Genomic DNA, 22,136 nt, shown 5'->3' on the forward strand with positions numbered 1-22,136 from the left:
AATTTTCAGCTAAAGCTTTATCTTTTTTCTTGTCTAGCTTGAATATATGCTTTTTTTTTAATTCATTAGATTATTCTTCTTTAAACAACCAATAATTGTTTGATCAATCTTTGGTTGGATGGTATTGATAGCTCTTGATTTTGTCATATTTTTCTAGGTTAATTATATTTCTTAAGGGTTTCTTTTGTTCTTATGTTTTGTTCTTAGTTCATATTTGAATTTTTCTCAAAATATTAGAGTTTTCACAAAAACATCACAAAAATTGTATTTTAGAACTTATATTTTGCTAAATCGGTTTAATAAGTGCTCTGATCAAATGTAGGAACATCTTCCAAACTGAACTTTGAACTTAGAAGTTTGAAGACATTTATATTATGAAGAGTAGAAGAAGTCGAGTTTAAAGAGCAAAAATTTGCAAAACAAGTAATAGATAGTTGATGACTATTTTACAACAAGTGTATTGTTTATTGTGAAAATTAAGACTTGATCGTCTAGTACGGAGATGATTACCAGATCGTTTGACACGTTCATGGTGACATTATCCTCTGACTTCTCTTGTTATCATCTAGCATGTTGAACATTAAGAGACTGACTCATGAAACCTTTTAGTTCATTTGTCTATTGTTAGATTGTTTATCGTGTTACTTTAGTGAGATCATTTGTTAGATTTATACTTTAGACTGACTATCATTTAAACTTTGATTTTTATACATAGGTGAGTTTTGTTATATATTTTAACAATTTTTATAATGTTTATTATCATTAAAATTCATAGATTCTTTTATCATGAGATCGTCTACTTGGTGATAGATTGTCTAGCTGTGACTATCGCGTTTAGCGTATTAACATAACTTTTAGGTTATGTCCAGTTCTCCTTTAACAATCTTCTCAAATGTTTTCACAAATAAAACTTGATTACAATTGAGTACATAAACCACTATTGGTTATCACTTTTCAACCTCCTCCTGGTACTAAGAACTTGAGTAATCTTTAGTTGTCACTCCTGGATACAAACACATAAGAAAGATAATAACAAAAGTAACTCTTAAATAGAGAGGATATAAGAACAATTCTAACATATGGGTAACATCACATAATAAATTGTAAAAAGTTTTCACACTTTCCACAATGAATAAATCACACTCAAGCTTATAACATTATATTTTCTTGTAATACTTGTTCGATGATGAATTCTCAATGATCATTACTTGATGTATTCTTTAGCGATGGTATTTCTTTATGCTTGATATTGAAATCATTAATCTTTTTGGATGACTTTTTATTGATATTTCTTGTTTAGTGCTAAGCTATGAAGCTCAGACACTCTTCTTAAATGGTATGGTGTGTCCGTGTCGGACACACGTATCAGATACCAACACTCGTAGGACACGTATCGGTAAAGTATCCAATTAAAAAAATATTTGTTGGATTTATGACAATTTTAGCACGGGTCTAACACAATTTTAAAAAGGAGAAATACATTAATTTTCTAAAAACTCAAACTTATTGTATCAACTTTTATTATGATTATAAAAATAAGAAACAAATCTTTTTGTACCAACAATGAAAAACATCTTTTTGCTGAAAAAAAGCCAAAACATACTTAATTCACATAAATCTTTATTGTCAATTTATATAATTCATAATTATATAATATATAGATATGTGTCTTTGTGTCCTACATTTTAGAGATTATATATATTTTCGTGTCCATGTTTGTGTCGTATTAGTGTCTCTGCTACATAGGTCTTAAGTATAAAATGTTACACTTCACTATTGTAAAATATAGATATAACATAAAAAAATGATTAAATTGTGTTTTAAAATATATTAAAATATTAATAATTATAACAAGTAATAAAATATTAATATTTATTATCATCAAAACACATTTATTCGCATTCTAGTCATAATTAATCATTTAAAATGTTTGATTCTACGTTATTAGATATTTTTATTACAACATTATTTCAACGCAATAAACAATAAATAGTAAGATTATTTTTAAAAAAATCACATAAAATAGAAAAGTAAAAATAACAATAATATATATTTTTTAAAAAGTTATACAATAAAAATAATAAAAAAATAGGACGGAGATTGATGATGGCGTTTATGTTTTCTTCTGCAGAGAAGAAGTAACTACCATTTTTTTCCTTTTTAATATTGTTTTAAGCATGTCCCAATAAAATCCGATTGAAAATTGATGCACCAACCCTTTTTCCTTCGTATAAACTGCGCTGTAATAACTCTAATAAACCCCTTCGTTGCATCACCGTCAACTCTTTCTCTTGCAGATCGGTTACAACCGAAACCCTGCTATTGCCACTGCGCTAGCTAGGGTTTCATTTCCTCTTCTTCCAACAATCGCATCAATTCCACACCAGATGATATGAAACCGTGCTCGCCGACCAAGCCTCTTCTTCTGCTCTTTCTGCTGCTTCTCCGCCACCGCGCCGCCGTCGCTCTCTCCGATGATTCCAAAACCAAAAACACCTTCCGCGAGCGCGAGGCCTCCGATGACTCACTCGGATATCCTGAAATGTAACACTCCATTGCATTAACTTCATAGCTTTCAATTTTAAGGCCTGTTTCGTAATCTCTTTAATTTCGGAGCTAGTCGCTTTTTTTTTTGCCGAGCTGGAACGAGTAATGTCGTGTGTAATATGGTGAACCAGTCATAGGTCTTGATTAGGACGGAACTTGTGTATAATCGTGTGTAGAATTGGGGCTTCACATTGTCCCTGGTAATCTGCTTTCTAAAGGTTTGCGGAGGTCGCTTTAGGTTATCGAGTTGGAATTTGAACTTCAGTTCTGATTAGAGAATAGTACTATGAGGATGTGTTTTATTTCCATTTTGTGATACTGCTTTTAGTTTTCAATATGTAACTTAACAAGGTTGCTTCTGATTCTGATTAGAATGGTGTTGAGGGTGTGATTGATTTTCCTTTTCGAACACTGTTTTTAGTTTTGAATATGTAACTAAGCAAGGATGCTCAGTGGACTGATGAAGCGCATACCTCAGAGTGTGGAATGGAGGGAGAAGTTGACAAAATGAAAACTGCAAGAAAGAATGAGAAAATGGAAATCCTATCTGTTTCTGTTTTTATTTTTCTAAAAAATTGTTCTAGAAACAGTTTTTAGAATTTTGATTTTGGTGATAAATTGATTTTGTAGTTCGAAATTGTTTTAGAAAATGGTATTGAATACCAAAAACTTGGAAGGGAATCAAACATGTCCTAAGTATTTGTAGAACTGTATGTAAATGTGGTACTTCTAATTACTCTCTTCTTGATGTCCTTTTTTTTATGGGCTTTGATAGAGATGAGGATGCTCTTGTGAATTCGAAGTGTCCTAAGAATTTGGAGCTCAGATGGCAAACGGAAGTTAGTTCAAGCATCTATGCAAACCCCTTGATTGCTGATATTAACAGGTGATTATGTGCTCTGTTTGTTGAGCGATTTGTGTTTTTTTATTTATTTTCATTTTTTCAAATGTGTGTCCATTTGCTTTGCAGTGATGGGAAGCTTGAGGTCGTGGTTCCCTCTTTTGTTCACTACCTCGAGGTTCTAGAAGGTGCTGATGGGGACAAAATGCCAGGTAAAAGATTGTGGGGTTTTACTAATTTTTTTTTTGTGATAGGCTTGGGTCAATGATGTTCTTGAGGTTGCAACATTTATAGAGTATAAAATATATGCTTTTTCCCCTGATGATACTTATTTTATTATGGTTTTATTGTAGATAAATTAAGGTTGGTTGTATTTGGTAATATGGAGGTGCATAGGCTTGTGATTAAAAGGGCTTCGGCCTCAAGACAGAATAAGTTTTTTTTTTTGAATTTTATATGAGAAGCTATGAGTAGCTAATATGAGTACATACAAATCTTATGTGACCAGAGAGAAACTATATATTCTAAAGCAGTTACCTATCCCAACCCAAACATGTCATGTCATGTCATGAGTGCTTATTATAGTAATTGCAATTGGCCTGTGTCTATTTTGTACCACTTCTGGAGGTTAATGTGGTAGTTCTAGCTTATACAACACTTTACTAGAGCTACATGATATGTTAAACTTTGACATAGGTAAAGACAACCTACCCTTAGTAATGCTGAATGATTAATATTATTAGAAAGTGAATTTAGCCCTAACTCAACCCTTCAAAACTAGCTTGTTACCCTCTTATATATTATAATTTAACCATATCTCTAGTGATGTAGAAACTCAAACAAATATCATGAAATATTGGTAATTTTTTTTGGGCTTTAGATATGCTTAATTTGAAAATAAAGTACCACATAGGCATAATTGTTTTTGGTACTGAAAACTGGTTTGACCTTGCATGGCCTATATTTGTTAGTATGGCCTATAATTCTTAGTACCATCACTTGTAACTTGTTAATAGGGCCAACAGTTCTTCATGGCTCCTGCTCAAGGAACTATGGGAAATTATATTACTATAGAAGGTGGTGGTGGGGAGGGAATACTGAATGGGATCAATGGTAATGTTATTCGGACTTCTGTAAACTGAATGACTGCTAGAATCAGGGCTTGTCCTTATTGTGATAGATTAATTTAGGTTTGATTTTTAGTTTTCTAAATATAATATTCTGAATGGTACTTAGGCTGGCCTGCTTTTCACCAATCAACTGTGCATTCTAGTCCTCTTCTATATGACATTGACAAAGATGGGGTGAGAGAAATAGCTTTGGCAACCTACAATGGTGAAGTGCTGTTTTTCAGGTGACATTTTCCTTTTTCAAATTTTCAATATTTTGCTTCCAATAACAACTACCTATCACTTGCGGTGCTTTCATCAAGGTTGTAATGAGTTACCATTTTTAGGGTTTCGGGCTATTTGATGTCAGATAAGCTAGAGGTCCCACGTAGGAAGGTGCGAAAAGAATGGTTTGTGGGCTTGGATCCTGACCCAGTTGATCGTTCTCATCCTAGTGTTCATGATGACCAACTTGTCCAAGATGCTACCATCAAGAATTCTATGTCTCGTAAGTCTCTGCTGTGCTTACTTCTTATATCACTTTTTGCAAGTGTATGGTTTAGAGATTCTCATGTTTTCATCTTCAGCCTAATAAAATAACTTTGATTACAGGGTTCAACAACTACATACAATTTTGGGTTCATGTGTTTCAAAATGTACATTTATTTAATTAATTTTATCTGTGTAATGATTTTCCTTGTTGTAGAAATGAATGGAAGTAGACATGAAGCTAAATCTTCAGTGGCCACATCAACCGAGAACCACCTTGACACAAAAAAACTGTCAAATCCTGAGCCAGAAAAGAAAATAAATGGAAGTCAAGTAGGTGAGAGCATGAAGGTGCCTAATCTTGAGCCAGAAATGAAAATAAATGGAAGTCAATTAGGTGAGAGCATGAAGGTGCCAAATCTTGAGCCAGAAAAGAAAATAAATGGAAGTCAAGTAGATGAGAGTATTAAGGTCCCTAATCTTGAGCCAGAAAAGAAAATAAATGGAAGTCAAGTAGATGAGAGTATTAAGGTCCCTGATCTTGAGCCAGAAAAGAAAATAAATGGAAGTCATGTACATGAGAGTATTAAGGTGCCACCAAATGTTGATCATTCCTCTGTGAATGCTGGGTCTCTGGAAACTGTTCACACAGATAATAAGAGCAGCACTGGGAGACGTTTGCTGGAAGATAACAATTCCAAAGGAGCAGAGCAAGGTGGTTCTGAATCCAAATACAAAGAGGGTGTTCGTGCTTCTACTGTGGAAAATGAGGAAGGCCTGGAAGCTGATGCTGATTCATCTTTTGAGTTACTCCGTAATAGCGAAGAGCTGGCTGATGAGTATAGCTATGATTATGATGATTATGTTGATGAAACAATGTGGGGTGATGAAGAATGGACTGAAGTTAAACATGATAAATTAGAGGATCATATAAATGTTGACTCTCACATCTTGTGCACTCCTGTGAGTTCCTGTTTTACCTTTCTGTTATTATAATTATAAAATCTACTAAATCTTCATTCTGCTTAATTATAAGAAATAAAAGTATAAAAACAATGGCTTTTGCATCTTCTTGCCTGTTGCAGGTCATTGCAGATATTGACAATGATGGTGTTTCAGAGATGATTGTTGCTGTTTCTTATTTCTTTGATCACGAGTGAGTCCATCTAGCTTACACAACTTTTAAATTTCAGTTATACTTTTGTTTGGTTTCCATGCACTGATGATTATGTCATTGGAATTTCATCCTAAAGTATGTTGCTACTGTACAGTTTTTTTCTTTCCATTAAATTCATGCATCCTAGTTAACAATTTTTCCTTTCATCATCTTCTTAATAGTTCTTAGTTGGTTATCTGTCCTTTGTCACTTTTTTTTTTACAGATATGATGCCCAAATGAATGTCATCATGTAATAAAGAAAAGATTAAAAAAATATGCCTACACACTTCAGTCCTAGAGACATATTTATTATAGATGACTTCAACTTGATCTGTATGGACAGGCAGTAGTGGGAAAGGAAGCCAATTTTGTGAAGGGTGTTCTGGGCTTTTGGCATCACCTTGTGGCTTTAACATGATCAAATAGCAAAAAGTGTAAAATGAATTATTATTTTGTTCTTGGTTGAAGGATGACTATAATCATTAAGAAAGTCTTTCTGATTTTTCCTATCAAGAATTAACTACAAGGTATATGTTAGGATTAAGCTGCATGCAATTGCGCAAAGGAATGATGTTATAAAACAAAAAGATGCAACTGTGATAAAGAAGATTTTGTTTTGCATTTTTTTGTTAACTTATTACTTTAGATATTGTTAAACTATAGAAATTAGCGAGACATTGAGCTGAAACCATGTGTTTCTGAGAGTGTACAGGTGGTTTTATATTGAGAAAACAAAATCAATATAATAAATCGAGCACATATGGCATCCTCTAAAATAAATATATCCTCTGAAAATAGATATATCTTATGGGAACAAACTAAAACATTTCTAATAGTGCATATATAATCTAGGTATTCCTAATTCTAAAAGATTATAAAAGATATTCTTGATTAAGAAGGATCGGTGCCTTATTTTTATAATTGTAACACTTCCTCAAGTTGTAGCATATATGTCATGTGCTTGATATGCGGCAAATATGGTTGATCCTTAGTACTCTAAGAGACTTGGTGAGTATGTTTTCCCACTATTCGTTGGAGTTGGCAATGTGTAAAGCTACCTAGTACATATAAGGTGCATTTGGGATTTTTCTTCAAATTTAAGCTCTTTGAGTTGCTATACATATGAGCTCACAAGTGACTAATGTCATTGCCATGTATTCTGCTTCTACACTTGATATTGTCATACTATCTTGTTTTTTGCCTTTTCACAATATTAAATTACCTCCAACAAGAATACAGTATCCTGAAGTGGAGCACCAATGCTTGGTGAGCCTGCCTAGTTAGTATTAGAATATCCAACAATTTAAGTGTTCCCCTTATCATCATAAACAAGGCTTTTGCCATGAGCATTCTTAATATACTTTCGCATGTCTACATCTCAATGGTCTTGGCAAAGAGTTGAAAATGGAGTTACTATGCTCACTGCAAAGGCAATGTTAGGGAAAGTTAGTGAGGTAATTTTGTTTGCTGATTACTTGTCTATATATCCTATGGTTAAAGTATGGTTTTCCTTGGTCAAGTACAAGTTCTACACTCAGATCCATTGGTGTTTCCTCAAGCTTAGCATTTTGTGGCTTTGTTTCTTCTAAAATGTCAAGAGCATATTTTCTTTAAGATATGATCAAACCATCATTGGACTGTGTAATTTAACCAAGGAAATACCTCAATTTTTACTTGGAAAATACTCTCCATATCACTACTTGGGATAACAATGTTGTTTATATATATAATAAGTCAAATACATCCTTGTGGGGAAAGATGATAAAACAAAGAATGATCAACAACTTTTTGTATCATTCCAAATTGCTAGATGATAGTCCCAAAACGCCTAAACCATGCACAAAGTAATTGAAATGCTATATAAGACGACTCCCCTTAAGCAACAAATCTAGGAGGTTGCTCCATGTAGACTTCCTCATCTAGATCACCGTGTAGAAATGCATTCTAGATGTCAAGCTGAAATAGAGTCCAATGATGAGTTGGGGCAATTGAAAGAGAAGTCAGATAGATGCCACTTTGACAATAGGAGAGGAAATGAAAGTATAATCATGTCCATAGATTTGTATTATAGTTTAGCAACTAGACAAGCTTTATAATTGTCAATTTTACCATTAGGCCCTGTTTTTAGAGTGTACAACCATCAATACCCAACAATTGATTTGCTAGCTAGAAGAGGACCTAACAATTACTTTGAAGGGCAAACATCTAATCAATCATCCTAATCGACCTTAAGGTAAGATAAAGCTTCACTTGGAGACCTAGGAATAGAACAAAAAATAATAAGAACAAACAAGTATAATGTATAATGGAAAACTAATGATAACTATGGTTACAAGTTCTACTTCTAATAAGTCATTCCAGAGAAGACAAAATTCAATACAGGAGGTAGTATCGGGGAAGTTTCAAGCATGACCTCCACTATGTCATTATCCCTCGAAGATGAATCTTGTACTAGAATGGTAATAAGTTGTGGTCTATGGTGAGATACTTGAAGTAAATGGTGTTGGAGAAGCATCCCAAGGTACAATAAGATCCTCTGGTGATGAAGGACGATTGACAAAGGTGGGAAAGTGACTACTTGTATCCTTATTAGAAGGACCAAGTGTATATTATAGGACAATTTAGAAAAGATTTAGAAAGAGACATCAATAGAAACAAAATACTGATTAAGTTCGGGAGAGAAACATCAATAGCCTTTTTGAGAATGATGATATTCTAGAAAGACACATTTTAACGAGAGGAGTGGTTTATCTTGACCAGGTGTGTGGTTATGTACAAAACTCGTGGATGAAGGTTGTATAGATGGGAAATAGGAAAAAGAACAGAGTGAGGTACTTGATCATTAAAGAAAGATGATGACTTTCGCTTAATGAGATAACATGCAGTTAAGAGAGCATTGCCCCAAAAACAATGTGGAACATGACTGTGAAGTAGAAGGATTTGACTAGTTTCATTAAGATGTTTGTTTTTCATTTAACTACTCTATCTTTTTGAGGAGTAAGAGAGAATGAAGTTCGATAGAGAATACCATTGGATGCCATGGAGAATAACATTGGATGTCACTCCGAAAAGCGTGTTTTGATTTCATTATAAAATGCGTGAAAGATAGAAAACAATTCAGATCGATTTTTCATCAACCAAATCCAAATATTAGTTGAATAGTCATCAACAAAGATAATGAAATATTTAAAATCATAGCAGTAGTAATATGAGAAGGACCCCAAATATCAAAGTAAACTAAAGAAGACAAAGTTGATTTATAAATATTATTAGAAAAAGACTATTGAATGTGTTTACCTAACTAACACAACTTACAATTCAAAATAGAGCTTTTTAAACTTGATACCATCTTCTACAATTTTGTCAACTCCAGATATCCTAAGTGCTTGAATCTTCATTGGAGAAACTGTAGATGCACACCATGGTGTTGATGGAGAGAGATACTATAAGCAATGCGACTCACATCTGATGCCAACGCCCATCTTTATATTTGAGCCTATGAGGCGACATTACTTTTAGTGATGGTGAAGATAATGTCACGAAATTTAGCACACAAAGAACAAAATCAATGATAAGAGATGAAGGGGGTTGGTTAGTACAAATGCCACATGCTTTGTTTGTAAACTATTGACTGCAGTAATGGAAGGCAGATTGCTAGTAATAGTAAGGGACGATTAAAGAGAATGGTTATCGAATATATTATCAATTGTTTGTGCTAGAGTTAATGATCAAAGGACCAAGTGTAATTCCTAGCAGGGCTACCAAAGTAGTGGTACTCATAGATTGACGAGTTTCACATCATTTGAGGAAGTCCTCATATGTTGTTGGAGTTATACTAGGCTGGTAAACTATTTTAGACATTTCTTTTCCTGTTGAAATATGGGAAATAATAATAATAATGAAATTTTTGAAAGAGATAGAAACTTAGATTGAATAACCAAACAAATCCAATGTAGCTGCTGCAACCATCTGGATCGTGTCTGGATGGAAGATGTGAACATGGTGATGGGTGCTAGAAGTTGGGTACCATCGTACATGTCGACAATGGTGGTGGGTTTGCGAATAGAAAAAAAGATGTACAAGAGGGTGTGTTAGGCACGGTCTCTGCTAGTGATGGTCCTGTAAGTCAGCGTTGGACAAGTCTTGCCCTTTGGTCATTTGAGCAAATGGAGTAAGGTCGCTGGCGTTGCTGACAAAATAGTGAGCACACCTGTAAAAAGGTTCTCAAAAAAGTCTTTCCACTTCAGAGACTAAGTCCATCGGGACAAGATTTCAAAAGGCTTTGGATACCATGATAAATTATGAAAAATGGAGAGACATTGAGCAGAAATCATGTCTTTCTGAGACAACATGAGTGTTTTATCTATATTGAGAAAACAATATAGTAAATAGAGGAGATATGATATTCTCTAATAATGAAGATATGATATGGGGATAAATAAAACTTCCTAATGATACATATATAGTATAGATACTTATTATAAAATATTATAACAGATTTTCGTGATTATAAAAGATTTCTTCCATATATCTCTAATTATAACATGAATAAAAGTCACAAGCATTGAAGCTCTGGAGATGCAATTTGTTACCAGATAATGATGTCAATCCTATTTCTGCAAAAGTAGAACATCTCAGGAAATTATTATCTTGTTTTATTGTATGTATAGAAAATTTGCGAGACTGTAAATTATTGAGAGATCAAGCCATCATAGTATTTTATTTAAGCTAAAATAGTTCAATAATCTGTGCTTCATTTATTTGGTTCCAATCCAAGGCTTGCATACTTGTTATTTTTTATAAAACAAGTTTTTGAAGCATTATTATTTTTTACTATTTTATTACAACCAATACAATATGTTTACATTGATTGAAAAAGTAGATAACTTTTTTTTTTTTACTTATATTGGTATAGTATCCATCTACATATGAGCATTTGTTCATTTACTGGTTTTTCAGTAATTATCCACCTTTTAAGCTGTCAGGTATTATGACAACCAGGAGCATCGGAAAGAACTGGGTGATATTGACATTGGGAAATATGTTGCTGGTGGTATTGTTGTTTATAATCTGGATACGAAGCAAATTAAATGGACTGCAGATCTTGATCTGAGTACAGATACTTCAAACTTCCGAGCCTACATATATTCTTCCCCAACTGTTGTAGATTTGGATGGTGATGGGAATCTTGACATTCTCGTTGGAACCTCGTATGGCCTGTTTTATGTGCTGGATCATCATGGTAATATCTAGAGATTTCTTTCCTAGTATTCTCTTTACCTGATTTTAAATGGTTTGTTCAGGTTTCTTCAATGTTGCCTTCATTGATTTTCTCTGTTCGGTAGTCATGTGTTAGTTCCTCCCTTGAAAGATGTCTATCATCTTTACAAACCTTTTTTTCTGCTGTTTTCCTACTGAGTGGTGTGTAGCAATACAAGGTTGGACTTGGACATGTTTTGTGTCATGAGTCATTAGATTGGTGGACTGAATGTAATTAATTTTCTGCTTTAATTTTGATGGATTGCAAGTTATTCTTTTAGCAGTGTTACATTTTTGTCACAAATCAAAATTTGGTTACAAGTATATATTCATTGGTAAATTAAATGCTAGTTGTTTCTCTCAAATAGGTAAGGTTAGAGAAAAGTTTCCTCTTGAGATGGCCGAGATTCAAGGATCTGTTGTTGCAGCTGATGTCAATGATGATGGGAAAATTGAACTAGTTACCGCTGATACACATGGAAATGTTGCTGTATGGACTTCAAAAGGAGATTTAGTGTGGGAAAAACATCTAAAGAGTCTTATTCCGCAGGTAACTTGCTACCTTAATCTTCCATAGCATTTTAATGAATGTTGCATGATTTTTTGCCATTTATGTTGTTAGTATTTATTCTTCTTTACAGAGCAATTAATATCTATGATATATGATTTTCAATATGGTTTGGATTGATGAGATAATTACAGAATTAGCGTAGACTGTAATTGTACAGTTCAAAATGATGAATATTGACTTTTAAAGATGAAAGGAAGAGAAACAAATGGGGAAGTGGATGTATTACTCTAGTTAAATGTTTTGCTTGCTTCCTTTCTTTTTTAGCATACAATAAATTGTTATAAACTTAATAGTTACAATGTCCATGTAGCAAGGGATGGTTGGTTGGGATGGAAGACTGGAAGGCTTGAACTTTTGTTTTTAAAAACTTGTTTTATTCTTGTTTTCTTTAAATTTGGTAGATCCTTCATCATTTGTTGATGTCTGCCTGTATTATTAGTATTTTTGAACAATGTTGAAGAATGATGAAGGACTAAGGTTTTTGGGTTCAATTATCTTTTTTAAAAAAATGTTGTGAAAGTTCCTTATCACTTACCTCAATTCTTGGAGTGCTTGGGCAACTTCATTTAATGCCAATTGTTAAGGCGAAATCTAACATCCTATCAGTGCCTATAGCTCATCTTGGTGACCTCTTGGTTCGGCAGGTATATGTGGAGGGGAAGTGCCTGCCTCAAGTCTTAGAGTGCTTCTGCAACTTCACTTAATTTTCTGTTGGGATAATAGATTAAGTGGTGAGGAAGTGTTGATTTTAATATGAAATCTAACAGCTTCCATGTTGTTAAAACATAATTTCTGTTGGGATAATAAATTATGGAATACTCGTGTGAATGTCACTTTGTGTGGGTAATTGCACTTTAAACTTAATTTAGATTGTGTTCATATGAACCTATTGATGCTTTTGGGGATTGGTTAATTTGATAATATGTTTCATACACTTTCCACTCATTCTCCATGGCATTAGAAACCATTTAGGTGGTTTCTGTGTGTAAAATTTTATTGATAGTGTCTATCATTTTGCATAGGGTCCAACTGTTGGTGATATTGATGGGGATGGCCATACTGAGCTTGTTGTGCCAACACTATCTGGGAAGATTCATGTTCTTGATGGAAGGGATGGGTCATCTATTGGGCGGTATCCATATCCAACTCATGGAAGAATAATGAATCAAATTCTTCTAGTTGATTTAAATAAGCCGAAGGAGAAAAAGAAGGGATTAACTATTGTTACCACATCATTTGATGGATATTTGTATCTCATTGATGGACCTACTGGATGTGCTGATGTTGTTGACATTGGTGAAACTTCGTAAGAAATTCTTTTAACTTGTGTGTCTTGAATATGCTTTCTGTCCTACTTTCTCAAAGTTGAGTCATTTTTTGCTACAGGTATAGCATGGTCTTGGCAGACAATGTTGATGGTGGGGATGATCTTGATCTAATTGTCACAACTATGAATGGCAATGTCTTCTGCTTCTCAACTCCATCTCCTCATCATCCCCTAAAGGCATGATATGTTTGAATTTTGATAATTGAAACGATTTCAGTTTTGTTACTAAATGGCTTTGTACGTTGTTTCAGGCATGGAGATTGCCTAGTCAAGGAAGAAACAACATTGCAAATCTGTACAATCGTGAAGGTATATATGTTACTCATCCTTACAGGGCCTTCCGTGACGAGGAAGGCAAAAGCTTTTGGGTGGAAATTGAGATTGTAGATGATTACAGATACCCATCTGGGCATCAAGGACCGTACAGAGTCACTGTAAGTTCCTAAACAAATTAATTTATTTCTTGAGTGTGTTCATTCACTGGGAGGCACTGAATTTATGTGTCATTGTTTCATGTTGTGTAAATTCACCAGACATCCTTGCTAGTACCTGGGAATTACCAAGGTGAGAGAACAATAAAGTTGAACAATACCTATGATCAACCTGGGAAATATCGGATTAAGCTGCCAACTGTGTCGGTAAGGACCACGGGAACAGTTTTGGTTGAGATGGTTGACAGAAATGGACTGTATTTCTTTGATGATTTCTCCCTTACATTCCATATGCACTACTATAAGCTGTTGAAGTGGCTTCTTGTACTTCCAATGCTTGGGATGTTTGGTGTGCTTGTAATCTTTCGCCCACAAGACTCGATGCCATTACCATCATTTTTGAGGAACATTGATTAATGATGATTACTTTATTTCATATCATAGGCATCATTCAATTCCGAAAAATGTGAATATTTTATGTCAAATTGAGTAGAAACTATTATGATGTATGCCTTGGGTGCTGCCCTGAACTTTGATCAGAGTTGAAGCGGAAGAGTTGGTTCAGCCGAGATAGTTGAAGATTGCAAGAGTGAGTTATATTTTAATGTCGGGATTTTGCCCTTGATGTTGTAGTGTAGTGTAGTGTAATCTGATACCTAAATGTTTAACTCAGCTACATACATTTTTTTCCATCTTTGAAACAAAATAGATATTTATAAGCAATACACACTTTTCTCTCACTCTCACTTTTCCCATTTTTTGTGTATTGTGTGTGCCAATTCGTTATATAGGCTCAGTTTTGAGGTGGAAATGATCAATTTTTTTTTTATCACCTGGTAATTGCATTCACTTCAATTCAAATTTAGACTAACTGTCATTATTTTTTCTTCTAATAATAGTAAATATTTCATTTATACTAGTATTAAAATTGAATGAAACATGAAAAATTAAATGTTACGCTATTATGATAACTTATTTTGAGACATTAATCAAAGTAGCATTTCAACACATGCAACGTCCTCTCTTGCTCTTCTTTTTTACACAATAGTGCATGTTTGTGTCATGTTGCTTGAAAAGTATGTTGCTTGAAAAAAACTTTAGCTTGAACTTTTATCAATTTAAATTTGGGTATGATTATCTTCATCAGACACTCAATACATTTGTCAAGTTAACATTTATGTTTGTTTTATCATATGCTACTTTTCTAAAATTTTTAAAAATTATTAAATATACAATTTAACACTGTATTTTGAATATTTCTACACAAATACATGAAAATTAATAGTAATTAAAGTGTACATGAAAATTAATAGTAATTAAAGTGTGCCCAAGTGCATATACTAGAAAAAACTGATTTAAGAATTAAAAAAATGATTGGAATGGTATATACAAACATTTTTTAGTTTTAAATATCATTTTAAATTTTTAATTTCACTATTTTCCTAAATTTTCCAATGTTTTTCTATACTTTTTATTTTATAAAATATTTCAAAAAATATTAGTAGTTAATATTGAAGGAGAGTTTAAAAATTTTTCATCCTTAACTCACTTTATTATAGCTTGTAATAAAAATATCTAATAAAAGGAATAATCTTGAGGCTGAAAAGAATAAGAAAATAAAAAGAAGTCAAAGAAACACACTACAGAACCAACCAGAACACAACACTTCACCTCTGGGTCAACAATTGTGATTGAAATTACAGAGTATCCTCCACCATCATCATTCCAATTTTGATTCCAAATTCGCAATTTCAACAACACCCAGAAATCGTTTACGCCTCAATCTCTTCAAATTCACAATCTTGGGTTTCTAGCCATGAATTTTAGGAGCCTGGAAGATTTCTGGGCCTTTTACATGAACCACCACTCCAAGGCTTCCACAAGGCGCTGGCACTTCGTCGGAACTCTCTTCAGCATTTTCTTCTTCTTCTGTTCTGTCTTCTTCAGTTGGTGGTTCTTGTTCCTTGTCCCTTTCTCTGGCTATGGATGTGCCTTCTACAGTCACTTGTTCGTTGAGAGGAATTTCCCAGAGACTTTCAGACACCCCTTTTGGTCCCTCTTGTGTGACTTCAAGATGTTCGGGTTCATGCTCACTGGCAACATGGATAGGGAGATCAAAAGGCTGGGGAAGAGACCTGTGCTGCAAGTGTTTTGATTTTGGTGTAAGCTTTTGACTTTGATTTCATTTTTTGAATAAAAATTGAGATTTTCAATGTATTTTTTTAGAATAAAGTTTTAATTATTTTATTAAGTTATTTGGGTATGTGTGTGGATGATTTTGCTATATGTTGTTGCTGAATGATCCCATGTGTGTGATGCTGCAATTTGTTGGAGTGTGGTGTGTGTGATTTTGGGGAGGCATCATAGCTGAATAGGCATGTGAAGCTAAAGAGGATAGGATGAATGTTGTTTAACTTTTTTGCCGCTTCACATAGATGTTGAAGATGTGTTGAAAATGGCAACAACCTCTGTAGGGAAAACACAATGAAAATTATCGAGGAGAACTACAGAAGGCTAAACCATCGTAGTTTAATAATTGCTACTCTCTGGTTGCTCAAATCTGAGCTAATTTCCTTATATGGCAGTGACCATCACAACCTTGACAACATTGCTAAAATATTATAGGGTAATATTGCATAGCAGTTTTGTACTAACTTGATATCCAAAATCTGTAGAGTACCAACTTGATGTTCTTGGTGTATTTGGTGGGCTAATTTGTTTGTTAATTCTAATATGGCATTATCCTATGAATATCCCTTGTTAAACCTTTTTATTTCTTCTGAAACTTTACTTCCTTGTTTGACCCTAGAGATTTAGAAAGGATGGAAGATTTCACCTCTGATTCTTTCTACAAAAGGAAGATTTGGACTAATTTGCACGGGCCTTAGTGTATTTCCTTGATTTTAAAGTATGCTTTCCCTACATCCTAAAATTTAAGGTTACCCCTTTGTGGTATAATTTCATTATTTAGTAATGTTGTTGAAAGATTTGTGAACATACTTTTTAAATAATCTATTATAATGTGTGTTTAGAAAGTCCCCCACCAGGGTTTTTGCTAAGCTTGTCTCCTCAAGATTTTGTCCATAGTTATTCCATTGTTCTGTTGAGTTTTCAAACTGAAATCCTAACATATAGTTGGATTAGGCAACCCTTAGAGCAACAAAATTTCCTTTTGATCATCTAAAGAAGATTTGTTGCCTTTAAATGTATTATAGTTTAGGATTGATTATGCGTCTATTTGGGGCTCTTCAGATAAGTAGAGGGATATTCTGTATTTGTTTTCAATTTTATTTAGGATCCTATCTTGGATTTCTTATATGTTGTCTTTCTTATCCAACTAAATTTGTTTTTCTATTAAAAATAACTTCTTTTAAGAAGTATAAATAGTTCAATCTAGAGCTGAAACAGGACCATTGAATCTTTTGGAACTGTTGAATGCTTCCAATGAATTGTTCAGTTTCACCATTGCTTGACTTTGAGATCTACCTGCAATTAAACGTTCTATATGTTTACATTGATTTAATGCTGCTTTTTGTGTGACAGAAAATATTTCATTTCTTTATGGTTTCATGTTGTTACTCTTCTTTTCTTCTGTTTCCAAGTTATTAGTCTGCCTAGGGAAAGCAGGAAAGTCTGCAGTTGAAAATTTAAATCTGCTAACTTGAGTTTCTGCAAGATCTAATCCAGTATGTTTAAATGTTCACACTGGTTAACCTTAATTTATACATGTTCTTCTATAGACAATATCGGTTGGAGATCTCATATCTACTAGAGATTAAGACATTTGATAGTATATATGTAGGTGCAAACCTCACCTTATAAGCCGGTTTTATGAAGTTGAGTTATGTTTAAAGTTCACTTTTTAATATGGTATCAGAGTCTATTCGAGTTTATCCTATTGAGTGTTTATTGGGCTTATCAGGTCATCCGCTATCATATCGTTATTGGACCACCCATAATATTTAGTCTCATGCACGAGTTGGCAACCTCGGCGTGAGAGGGGTGTGTTAGAGATCCCACATCAACTAGAGATTATGACATTTCATAGTATATATGTGGGTACAAACCTCACCTTATAAACCGGTTTTATAAGGTTGAGTTAGACTTAAAGTTCATTTCTTAATAATATCTGTGTCACTTTGTCAATTTATGACTTTAAAATTTAATGTTCCTTTGGTCAACAATGGTGAACCATCAAAGTGCAGACACATTCATTCAAAGTCTTAAGCAGGGAAGATGTTATTTTGTGGTTAGCTACAAATTTCTGTAAAGGAAGCTCTGTGATGAGCTAAAATCATACTAGGAAGTCTATAATACAAGATGCAGAAATTGGTGAGTGTGATTCAATAAAAACCTTCAAATCTGATTTTTGTATATGAATGTTATTAGTGAACTTAACTAGTGACATTTACTGGCCTAAGATGAATTTTTTAAAAGCAAGCAAGAATATCTCATCCAATCCTTATTATAAATTACTATTAATTTAATTAGTTTTTGTGAAGATTTAAAATAATGTTACTAATGTACCTTGATATTAATGATTTTAGAATTATATTCTCATTCAGCACACATATTCATAATATTTAATAGGGGTAAATAAGAAAATAAATTTACGGTTTAACAGAAATTATAAAATGTCTTATAAAAGGTACTATTAGTTTCTTTCAAAGCGTGTTATTTAACAATGATAGTATTTTTTTAATATTATTTTATGAATAAAATCATGTTTGAAATATAACCTTTTCTTCAATAATCTTGAAATAAATAAATAAATAAATTCCTTGAATAGACCTTTCCCCGTTTTAATCACCAAAGGCTTTTTCTATATCTCCATAGCCTCTCAATTGTCAAGCAAAAATATCATTTTCTCCTTAAAAAAATATTTTCTGGATTCTACTATTACGAAAATGTAATTTTTTCTACTTAAACCTTTTAGGTTGTAGAATTTAAAATATTTAAAAAGAAAACATTTTAAATTATAAAATTTAGAAGGTATTCTCAAATTTAAAAATACATTTTAAATTCTATAATTCAAAAGTATCGGATTTAATAATTTGAAATGTATTTATTTAAAGAAACTCGTTCTGATTATAGAATTTGTCAAAAATATCTTTTGGATTTTATAATCCAGAATTATTCTGTATCATTCATTCTAAAATAAAAAAAATATCAATAAAATAAAGGGTATTTTGGTATTTAAAAAAAGTATGAAAATGTCACAAAAAGAGTCATGGAGGTGTTGGAAGAAACCACCATCACCAAATAGACCCAAAAAACTGTTCACCCAAAAAATTGTGGTGCTGGATTTCCTGCTGGAAATCGGTTCCTTAGACGAATTTTGTATGCAGATTTTGTTTTAATATTTCTTTCAAAAACAAATTTAAAATAACAATTAAAATATTTTCAAAAATAATTTATTTAATTAATTCATAATATTTTCATATTATTAAAAAAATGTGAATTTCTTTGTTTATAAAAAAATAACACTGATTATTTATTTCAGTGTAAAATTAAGTTTAAATTAAAATACTAAACTAGAGAATAATAATATTTTTGAGAAAACTTGAGCAATATTAATATTATTAGTTTTAATATACTTTATAAAAAAAGTATTAAATTTTATTTTAATGAAATAATTTAAGATACTAATAAAAATTGCAAATTAATTACGTCAACTGACAACACACAAGTAATTACGCTTAAGCATAATTAGTTAGACTAATCAACAATCAAGAACTAGATAATACACTTCTAAATATGACCAAACTCTCTAACCTGCTCCAATAAGAAAGACCCATCACAATCATATAAATAGACACAAAATCTAAGAACTAGGTATGTCATTATACAATACTCAAAATACCGAGTGTCGAATACTAAATCTGACTTGAGCGTTAGAGTACCTTCTGCAGGTATCATCCGAGTCTGGATTACGTGAAGGTCGAGTAGAGTGAGCAGAGGAGAGGAAGGAGCTTGTTTAGAGAGGAACAAAAGTGCAAACCAACCGACTGACCAAGGAGTAAGAGGAGTAGCTTGAATCGTTCTCTTGGTCCCAATCCCGTTCGAAAACACTCAATAATATTATTAAATTCATTTTTATATAAAAATAACTATATAACTTTTTACTAATATTTGAAAGTTGAATGTAAAAATAAAAATAAAAATTAGATGAAATGGATAAAGCATGAAATAAATAAATAATAAGGTATAAGTGACATATTATATAATTTTCTTTTCTTGTCATAGTAACAAAAGTCATTCAAGTCCCAGAACAAGTCGTACATTATAATATTGTATAAATTCTTGATATGAAACAATTCAATTTTTCTCTCATTGTTTTTCAAGAAACAAGATTTCTTGATAGTCTTGTACCTATATGAAAACTAGTTCTGGCCATACGCATTTTGTTATTCCCAAAGTGGAGAGTGTGAGATTAAAGATTTTATCTAATATTTTCATTAAATTTCGTTAGTTTAAGTTACAACTAATAACAAAATATGTTTTTATACCTTATAAATGTCAAAATCCTTGTTCAAAGCACTTCAATAATAATGAAGAGATATGACGTCTTTTTGTTGAAAGTCGTGAATATGAAGAGTGGTCGGTAAGTGAAATTACTTAATTATTTTATTTATGGGTCATAACATTAATTATTTAATATTCTTTGATTCACTTTCTTTATTTCATTTATTACAAGGTCGTAGGAAGAAAGCTCAAGACATAACATCTAAGAATGTGACCCCGTACCTAATGTATCGTTCGGGGTATCATAAGCTTGAAGAATCACTGCTAAATGAGAAGGAGCAATCGAGACAAGGGATTTCTTCTGAAATTGATACAGGGATCAGTGAACCTCCATCTCCACCTACCCGCCACCAAAAATGGAAGATGGCCCGAATGAAAAGATCAGGTACATATAGTTATGAGCAATCACGAATAGTCTTAGAAAAAATTGTAAGTTATTTTTATCTACTTTTGCATTTATTTTAAAGCATTAATTATATTAAAAACTTGTAAAATTTTGATCTCTTGCAGGATTCCTTGGTTGAGCAAAGCTTCCAAGTTAATTTTGTATCTCAAGGTTGTCAAGATATCTTGCTTGAAGTTATTGGACGACCTGAACACCCTGATCGTGTACGTGCAACTGGAAAATGGGTTGGAATTCGACAATATTTCGGAGCTGCACCACAAAATTCATCCTCCTCCTCCGCCAAAGAGATCAAAGAAGAAATAGTGTCTAAGATACGACAAGAATTAATGGAGGATGTAAGTCAGAAGTTGAAACAGGAGAGTGAGCAGATGCGACTAGAGTTTGAGGAGAAGAATCAGTTGTTGCGATAAAAGTTTCTATCGCAACAACTTTGTGATCAGTCGCTTGTTGCTCCCACTCTTAGGAGCACAAAGGGGAGTTGTGCAACTCCTACAACATCAGGGGATGTCATTGGGTAGATAAGCCAATGTGAGTTACTTATAGAGGATGACATCTTTCCATAAGTGGTGTGGCCATTGGAAAATTCTTTGAAGAGACCACCACTTTACATAATACGTCTCTCGGTGAAAAAAGTACAAGTTATTGATGCTTGTGTTTCACTACCTACAGATGAAGTAACTACTATGGTCGAGGTAGTTCAGACATTCATTGCCTGGCCCATACACCTTGTTCGAATTATTCCAGAACCTTGGGTACGAATCCAATTTCGTTATATTAATTTATATTTATGTATTACATCTAATTTAATACAAATATTCTTTATTTCGTAGAAACCTCGTCGGAAATCGAGTTCGCAAAAGAAGCTTGAGGTTCCCATTGACAATTTTATAACTTATTTATTATCAGCGGCTAAGGATATTGGTACAAACCCACTCGAGATTCTATGAGATGATACTTTTTTTTGGAAGAAACACTGAAATGCCCTTATACATATAAATGTCAAAGATGTTAGAATTTGCAACAAGAAACTAGGAGCTCATTATAACTATAGTTTAAATTTTTATGATGTAAGTATCTTTCACATATATTTCAATTTACTTTATGTTAAATTATTATTGATTATGATTTAACTAATAACATGTAGGTATTTATCTAGAGTTTCTATTAATGACGGGAATTAAGATATTTATGGGATTCTTAGATCCCTATTTGATTAATCCAAATGGAGCAAAGAAAGCTAAAATCCAATCATACATCACCAACACTCTGAGTGAAGAGGGAAAAATATATTTTTACCCTTATATTAATGATTAAGTTCAATTATAAGTCGTCAATTATTAGTATTTCATGTTTTAAATATTTACTAATTGTTTCATGGATGATGTAGGGGTCACTGACAGTTACTTCTGTTATCCGTAGTTGATAACACTGTTGGGTGGTTTTGTTCATTGCACAAGAACAATCCACACACCT

The 22,136-nt window shown here is 32.8% G+C and overlaps 2 protein-coding genes across 2 annotated transcripts; both read left to right on the forward strand.

Annotated features, from left to right (window-relative positions):
• Positions 1 to 2,108: 2,108 nt before the first annotated feature.
• Positions 2,109 to 14,472, forward strand: LOC137818913 (protein DEFECTIVE IN EXINE FORMATION 1). The gene is made up of 13 exons (XM_068622568.1): positions 2,109 to 2,544; positions 3,323 to 3,433; positions 3,518 to 3,600; positions 4,625 to 4,742; positions 4,845 to 5,005; positions 5,204 to 5,949; positions 6,072 to 6,142; positions 11,130 to 11,386; positions 11,772 to 11,953; positions 12,997 to 13,280; positions 13,361 to 13,478; positions 13,553 to 13,735; positions 13,835 to 14,472. Exons 1-13 carry the CDS (start codon positions 2,393 to 2,395, stop codon positions 14,147 to 14,149), a joined length of 2,781 nt encoding a protein of 926 aa, XP_068478669.1. The 5' UTR covers positions 2,109 to 2,392; the 3' UTR covers positions 14,150 to 14,472.
• A 927-nt stretch (positions 14,473 to 15,399) lies between these two features.
• LOC137819218 (uncharacterized) lies at positions 15,400 to 17,878 on the forward strand. Its single transcript, XM_068622998.1, has 2 exons — positions 15,400 to 15,894; positions 17,655 to 17,878. The coding sequence occupies exon 1, from the start codon at positions 15,549 to 15,551 to the stop codon at positions 15,885 to 15,887; it is 339 nt and encodes a 112-aa protein (XP_068479099.1). The 5' UTR covers positions 15,400 to 15,548; the 3' UTR covers positions 15,888 to 15,894; positions 17,655 to 17,878.
• Positions 17,879 to 22,136: the final 4,258 nt, after the last annotated feature.

This window comes from Phaseolus vulgaris, chromosome 10, assembly GCF_000499845.2.
Source record: "Phaseolus vulgaris cultivar G19833 chromosome 10, P. vulgaris v2.0, whole genome shotgun sequence".
Classification (NCBI taxonomy): Eukaryota; Viridiplantae; Streptophyta; class Magnoliopsida; order Fabales; family Fabaceae; genus Phaseolus; species Phaseolus vulgaris.

Excerpts from the sequence above, each read along its gene's own strand:
- LOC137819218 (XM_068622998.1), top strand. The coding sequence starts at position 15,549 with ATGAATTTTAGGAGCCTGGAAGATTTCTGGGCCTTTTACATGAACCAC.
- LOC137818913 (XM_068622568.1), top strand. The coding sequence starts at position 2,393 with ATGAAACCGTGCTCGCCGACCAAGCCTCTTCTTCTGCTCTTTCTGCTG. Across the intron at positions 3,434-3,517 it reads TTGATTGCTGATATTAACAG|TGATGGGAAGCTTGAGGTCG; the intron begins GTGATTATGTGC and ends TTTGCTTTGCAG. Across the intron at positions 5,006-5,203 it reads CATCAAGAATTCTATGTCTC|AAATGAATGGAAGTAGACAT; the intron begins GTAAGTCTCTGC and ends TCCTTGTTGTAG.